We start from the raw sequence: 8,027 nt of genomic DNA on the forward strand, positions 1-8,027 counted from the left end.
AGTGGTCTGAGTCCGAAAAGAGAATCAGCGAAGGGAGATAGGAGAGGGGCAGCTTTGTAGGACTCGGGTAGGCAGTGGAAAGTTACAGTTGAAGGTGGTTGTCTGTTGTCGGCAGGGGAGGGGTCAAAAGGTGCATGCTGGGGAGATCATGAGATCCATTGTCCTGGAGAAGAATGTCATAAGGTTGATTGATCAGTTAGGATAGGGCAGGAACAAGTCATAATGGTGGAATGTCGTAAGGTGGGTTATCAGTTAAGGCAGGAACTGGCTGTTTCACTTCTTTTGTGGTTTTTCAGCTGCTCCAGACTTCTTGGCTCCTACAGGCCATCTGGATATATATGTGCAGGTCACAGATGTTACAATGGCTGAGCTTCAGCTCAGAGGCCTGACAGATACCACTATACTTATTAGCATAGAAAGAAATCCTTGACATGGTGTTTGAAGTAAGTAAAAAACAATATGTATAATATAGTATGATTGTATTTTTATTAACCTATATTCAGTTATATTTCTATATTTTTAAAACATAAAGTCTGGAATATATATATCAAAATGTTGATGGTAGATATATCAGGTGACACGATTTGAGATTATTTTAATTTTTCTTCATCTATATTTTCTTATTTTTCCACAATGAATATTTATTACTTGCGTAAAAAAGTGAAAAAAATTCACAGTCATATCGGTTGGTAAGCAAGAATGCTCGCAATCTATCACTAAGTCATACAAGTAAGTTTCAAAACAGTATATAAGTACATTCTCACTTATGTAAGAAAAATAATATGGATTAGGTTGAGCCATTTGAAATTCCTGGCATTTGTCTAGTTTTCACTTATAAAAACAGCAATTTCAAATGGTTCAATTTAATACATATATTTGGAAAAACATACTCTAAAATACTAACACCATCCTGGTCGTTTATTCCTCTTCATAAAGGACATCTATATTTTCCTCTTTAAATTCACGTGTATTTTCCTGCTTTAGATTTCAAAATTTTCTGATTTTCCTGAAAACTAAATCCCAGTTTCAACATTTACAGGATACCCTGGGCAAGTTTATTGAAGTCTCTAAATTTAAACAAAAAAAAAAATCAAAATCATAATAATAGTACCTACCTCACAGAGGTAGTTTAAAATGAGTAATTCATGTAGAGACTGTAACACAGAGCCTGGCAAATGTATGCTGTCAATCAGTGGAACATATGATGTGGTGGTTAGGAAGACGGATGTGAAATCTGACTCCCTAGATATATTACTTACTAAGAAATGTGTAAGTTATGTCACCTCTGTATCTGTTTTCTCATTTATAAAACAGGAATAATCCCATACAGTTTGTGTGAGGAGTACCTAAGTGTTTTATCATCCCATACAGTTTGTGTGAGGAGCACATAAGTGTTTTTAAGTAGTTAGCATAGTGCCTGGTAAACAGGAAGTTAACAATAAATTTTGGCTATTTTATCATTGATCATAATAGTATTATTAAGATATCAGAATAAATAGATATTATTTGTATAAGTTAATACCAACTCTGAGTTGATTAACTGTATTAAGTATGATATCCTATATAGCGGCTATATCATTTTTGTTTCCCTGGATTTAGTTCCATTCCAACGTATATAATCTCACTAGTGAAAAATCCACAAGTTTTATAATCAAAAACTAGAATTCTATTATACTTTGTAGGCAACATTTAAACCCATTAATGAAATTTTCTCAGTGACAACTTTTAAATGATAGCTTCTCTTTTTCCTTTGAAATACCTTTACCACAAATATATGACAGAGAGAACAACTCTTTCTAACCAAACCTGCCTTCTCCCCAAATATGTACTTATATAAGAATCAGACCCAGACCAAAACCTTCCAGAATCCAAAAGACGCGTGGAGTTTCCAAAGTCCATTGGGTACAAAACAAGAAAAGGAAAATTATAAAGAGAGGAAGAAATAAGGAAGATAAAAGAAAAAAAATTTATTGTTAATTTTATTGTTAATAATAATTGTTATTATTACTGGAAAAGACCTTCACTTTGTTTTCAACCAGCAAGTAAAGCCTACTTTTACCTTCTCGATACATGTGAATGCTGGCTTATAACTGAGGTCTCAGAAACATGTTTCATTCTATCCTCATAGAATAAAATTTTACATCTTGGGATCTATCCCTATTCAGGAGATATCATAATTCCCTCTAAGATCCACACATAGATAAAATATCCCTTTATGCAAATATCCCTTTATTCTCTTACCTTAACAGCTTCTCCAAGAGTTTGGTTTTTGTCAGCTTCCTCACTGGAGTGCAATTCAAGTCTATAATTCAATTCCTGTAGTTGTTGTGCCTGTTCATTCAATAGCATTTGTGCCTGCTGTTCCCGAAGTAATGCATTATTTAGTTCTTCACATGCACTTTCAAACTTCTCATGGGTGATCAATTTCTGTAAAAAGCAGGAGAGGGGAGAATCAGTTATAAAGCTAACTGCATTGTTTTATCATTTCATCTTCAAAACTAAAGGAATATAATACAAACATTTCTAGGCACTTGATACATTAAAAAAATACAATTAGCTTTTCTTAATTCATAAGTCAAGATAAAAATACTACTGTGATTTTTAAAGCACAACAGCCACACTTAGTTATCATTTTCAGTCAAATAAAATCTTAGAAAACTCATTTTAAATTCCATATAAATCCATGATGCTCAGTTTAAATTTTCATACATGAGCACTTTTTATAAAGATTATGATTGTGGGAATTAAAACTTTTAACAAATTCCTTGGCTTTTAAGTGATCACCTAGAAGTTTGTGTTCAGTGTATGTTATTATTCAGGTCTCCCGGGTCAAATATCTTCTCCTAGGCAGGTCTTACATGACTACACCTCTCTAACTCCCACTCACTCTATTATACCATCTTGTTTTATTTTCTTCACAGCCATTGTCATTATCTAAATTCATCTCACTTTTTTTATTGCCTGTTCACACCCTGCCACCAACCACACATATAAAGGTGTAGCATCCCCAAAGCAGGGACTTCATTTAGCTTTTCATCCAACATAGAGAAGAGTGCCTGGCACTCAGTGAGTGTTCAATCTTTGTTGAATGAAATAATATTCATATATACATATCTGCCAACAAAATCTACACCATAATACACAACATGGTTTTTACAATATCATGACTGCTTTGGAGGGCACAGTACTCTGCTCTGGAATAACTAATGACAGTTCTAGACAGGGATGGAGAATCCAAGGCAAGACAAGCTTGTATTATCTCCTGTTCAAAACATTTAAACAAATGAAATCTAGATACAACAAACAACAGAGACATCGTGAAGTGTAAAAAAGAGGAAAGTTTCACAAAAGGTAGATAACCTGAGAAATATATATGGAAAACTCAAAGGAACGATTCAGGCCACTTAAATACACAAGTTATAGATGTATCTATTTAAAAATTCTAACTTTCCCATTGTAAAAAAGGATGTGAGGTGGATTAATACCATTCGCCACAAATATAAAGCAGGTTGATTTGAAATTTTAACAAATCTGGGAGGAAAAGGCAGGAAAAAAAATCCTTTTGATTCTAAGCATCTAGTAACTATTGTAACTGAATACAGACTTTGTCTTTTATTTTTCTGACAAATAAGACAAAAATAGAAATGTGCATAGTCACAGTTTCCTCGTGGGCCAACAACAGCAAGCATGCAATTCATATAAAGAGAAAGACTTCTGCTGAAACTAAGTTTTAGGATAAATCAATTACATAGGTCCTTCTATATCATAATACATAAGCACTCAGTTTTATTTTGGCACCAGGTACCCTGCCTGCCACTTCTATGAAACAACTGTCTTTTAAAACTCATTTCTCTTTTTAAGGGTGCATTCCTCAAAAATTTAAGAGTGCATTTCTCAACAATGAAGAAATTTTAAAAGCCAATAGTGTAGCATAAAAACAGATGTCTAATGATTTACCTAAGTTAATATAAATTAATGAGAATGATCACAAGGCACACAGGAAAGTTGCCTCATTTTCAGAGAGTCACCTAGTAAAAGGTATATCTAATATGTCACTGATACTTGTATAGTGCTGGGATTATACAGAACACTCAACTTTTTACTCGCTGTTTAACAGCTGCCGAACTCTGCACATTGTGCTATTACAACCAAACCCTCAGCTTTCAAAACATCAAATCTAACAGTCTCCTCTCAGCACTCCAGTTCTATTTCTATTTATTAACATCCCTCTATGCGCTGGGTCTTGTGAACATATATTTTTGTACCTCTTCTATCTTTAATGTGTTGTTTTAAATTACCACTCCTTGCCATGAGACCATTCTGTCCTTTTCAACCCACTTGACCATCAAGTGAATAAAGATCTTTCCATCAACATCCCCACCATTTTGCAGGACTTCCTTGTTTTAACAGAACGTGTGTTCCCTTCACAATCCTCCAAAATTTCCCCTTTACCTAAAAACTCAGGTAATTTTAGCCTCTCTTGTCCATCCATCCGTCCCAGAGACTGGCTCAATTCTGTTTATTCCTCTGTAAAGTAAATAAAATCAAGCAAGTATAGCAACGCAGAATAAGAAAGAGATGGTGTGTGAAAGCAAGTGTAAGGAGCTAATAAACAAAGATCATGAGACTGGGGAAGTTAGCTGTTAAAGAACGACTGTCAGTAGATGGACACAGTATTCCAAAACCATTAAAGTACTAAATAGCTTTTGGTGAGCAGGATGTTTCCCTTCATAACTTTAGACCAACTATAAAGAAGCTGTTTTATTCTCTCCAATACACTTTTTCTGAAATGAGTGAGAGACAAATGGTTGCAGGCACTCTCTCCAATTTTCTTAGAGGAAACTAGCATCTTTTCTTCATCTATTATGTTTTTAATATAACAACTCTTTATTAGCACACCTAGGTATCAACACTAACCACTGTAATGAAGTGGATAAAAGCATGAGTTTTAGAGCCACAGGAACCAAGTTCAAAGTCTGTCATTTCCATTAATAACTATATGACTCCAGGCAAGTTACTTAGTTTCTATCTGCTCCAAAAGCCCCATCTGCAAATTAGAAATAATAATAGTATGTGAGATAATTATAAGGACCAAATGAGTCAACGCATGTAACGTGCTTAGGGTCAGTGTCTGATACCTGGTCAACACGATCACTAAATGTTAGAAATTGTCACGTACTTCATAACTTATAATTATAGGACAATATCTAAAAATTAAGTACTGGCCAGGTGTGGTGGCTCACATCTGTAATCCCAGCATTTTGGCAGGCTGAGGTAGGCAGATAACCTGAGGTCAGGAGTTTGAGATCAGCCTGGCCAACATGGTGAAACCCTGTCTCTACTAAAAATACAAAAAATTAGCTGAGCGTGGTGGTGGGCGCCTGTAACACCAACTCCTGCTGAGGCAGGAGAATTCCTTGAACCTGGGAGGTGGAGGCTGCAGTGAGCTGAGATCGTACCACTGCACTCCGGCCTGGGTGACAGAGCGAGACTCCATCTCAAAACATAAGGTAAAATAAAGTAAAAATTAAGTACCTCTTCCCTCAATTACTATGCTATTTTTATTCCTACACTTCAGAGGAAGCAATTCACACTAAGCACTTCCTCAAACATACTCTTAATTACTGAAAGCCAGTTATTCAAAGCTCTTACAAGAGGATTCTGTCACCTTCCACTAACCTTCCCTCAAACTCTAATCTTCTCTCTAGATTCTAGAAATTAAGTCCTGACTACTTCTAAACTAATCAAAGATGCAAACTTGTTTCCTTAATACTTAACTATGGACTAGGAAATCAAATTGTGTAGAATATTTAGAATTCTTCATATATATTCCAGGGAGCAACATATGTAAGGAATTTTCCAGTTTTTACAAAAGCCATTATTATCTAAATCTAAATACAGTTGACTATACTCTCAATCTCAAATTGCATAAATGACTGTCTGTGTCCATTTTGGTAGACTATCTCAATATCCCAAATTCAACTATTTCTATGATACAGAAGCAAATCAAACAGAAGGAGAGACACGCTTCAAAAGAATTCGTTTTTAAAAGTATAAACATCTCTTTAGTATTTAAGTAAAATGGCAAAAAATGGAAAAAAATCACATAGAAAAGGGAAATACTCAAATTTTGATACATTCATATGACACATTAGTATTCATTTAACTAAAATGAAATTAATAATTAAATGACAGAGGAAAATGATTACAGTACTTTAAGTGCATACATGTATACATATATTTATATAAGTCAGGCTGCAAACTGTACATACAAAATTATTCCAAACTACAACTGTGCATAAAGGCATGCACAGGCACATATATACACAAGAAATGTGAAGAACAAAATGCATCCACATTTCAACAGTGATTGGTTTTGGGTCGTAAGATTAAAATGATTTTAACTTTCCTCGTTTTTAAAATAAATATAATTTTTTTTTTTTAGAGGTTGGGTCTCACTATGTTGCCCAGGTTGGTCTTCAATTCCTGGCCTCTAGTAACCTTCCTACCTTGGCTTCCCAAAGCACTGGGATTATAGGCATGAGCCACCATACCCAGTCTAAACTTTCTTCTTAATACTTTCTCGTATTTTTACTTATGGTTGTCATGTATAACTTTTATAATTAGAAAAAAAAAGTTGAAGCAGCTCAACTCTTAAATTTTCCTTCTCTGAGCAAAAAAACTAAGAGAAGGAAAAATTATGGTGTCTTTAGACATTCACCAAAAGAAACCTATGGCTTAAGAGTAATTCATGATTACTTGACCTGCCTAATTCATAGGAACTCTTTGCCCTTTGAAGGTGTATCTACTTGAAATAATAATTAACACTAGCACGATTACATTATCATAGGATTAATAACTAAACTACTACACCTGCTGCTGCCTCTGTTACTGCAAATGTTAAAACTGTAAATTCCAAATTAATCAAAAGATAAAAGCACATTTAAACTGAAGTTATAGTAGCTGTTTTAAGTTGTACAGTCTTGAAGTTTCAGGGTAATCTTTTAACTCTATGTTCCCATATCCACATTAAAAACAGCAATGTTAATAACTATCCCAACTGCAAACAGAATATGTGGATGTCCGCATTATATTGTGCTTCACACAGTTAGACATTTTGTTCTTGATCTAATGGTATTTGGCATACGGCCTTGCTTTTTCAGCTATTTTCTGCTTTTTAAAATAATACATATAAGTCATTGATGGACGTTAGATAAATTGAACATTTCTTTGGAAAAGCAATTTGATTTCATACTAAATAATCTAATTTACTCAAAATATTCAATATAAGAAGGGAAGAGGCCAGGTGCAGTGGCTCACGCCTGTAATCCCAGCACTTTGGGAGGCTGAGGTGGACAGATCAGCTGAGGTCAGGAGTTCGAGAACACCCCAGCCAACATGGAGAAATTCCATCTCTACTAAAAATACAAAAATTAGCCAGGTGTGGTGGCAGCCACCTGTAATCCCAGCTGCTTGGGAGGCTGAGGCAGGAGAATCACTTGAACCCGGGAGGCAGAGGTTGCAGTGAGCTGAGATAGTGCCACTGCACTCCAGCCTGGGCAACAGAGTGGCACTCCATCTCAAAAAAAAGAAGAGAGGAAATCTCTCTCCCCACTCCCCCACCAGCCACCAACATCAGCAATTAGAGGCATTTTAGACAGGAAGTTTTCTGAAGAAAAAGAGATGTTATTAATAGGGTTTTGAATTATTTGAAAAACCAAACATAACAAAAGTTAAGGAAAAAAGGATATAGAGATAAAGAAATATATATCACCAAAGCAACAGTTTCCTAAATGATATATACTTACAGACTGCTTAAATTCATTTAATTGCATTTGCAGACCCTGGGCTTTGTCAAGCTCCTTTTTCATTTCATTCACACTTCGTTTGAATTCTGTGACCTCTAAGCGTAGTGAGCGGCGCTCCACTTCTGCAGCATGCAGTCTTTGTGTAAATCCAAGTATTTGTTTCTGCAACGATGCTGTGCTTTTCTGTTGTTAAACAAGAGCAATTTTATAAACAGTAAC

At 35.1% G+C, this 8,027-nt stretch overlaps 1 protein-coding gene across 4 annotated transcripts in view; it reads right to left on the bottom strand.

Annotated features, from left to right (window-relative positions):
- CCDC171 (coiled-coil domain containing 171) overlaps window positions 1-8,027 on the bottom strand; it is a 422,806-nt gene that overhangs the window by 183,230 nt on the left and 231,549 nt on the right. For all 4 annotated transcript variants that reach the window (XM_031014903.3, XM_031014902.3, XM_055350793.2 and 1 more), the window contains exons 20-21: window positions 7,809-7,991; window positions 2,242-2,427 (exon numbers count right to left, since the gene is read on the bottom strand). In XM_031014903.3, coding sequence (XP_030870763.3) covers window positions 2,242-2,427; window positions 7,809-7,991 — 369 coding nt within the window. The remainder of the gene's footprint in view (window positions 1-2,241; window positions 2,428-7,808; window positions 7,992-8,027) is intronic.

This window comes from Gorilla gorilla, chromosome 13 (assembly GCF_029281585.2).
Source record: "Gorilla gorilla gorilla isolate KB3781 chromosome 13, NHGRI_mGorGor1-v2.1_pri, whole genome shotgun sequence".
Taxonomy (NCBI): domain Eukaryota; kingdom Metazoa; phylum Chordata; class Mammalia; order Primates; family Hominidae; genus Gorilla; species Gorilla gorilla.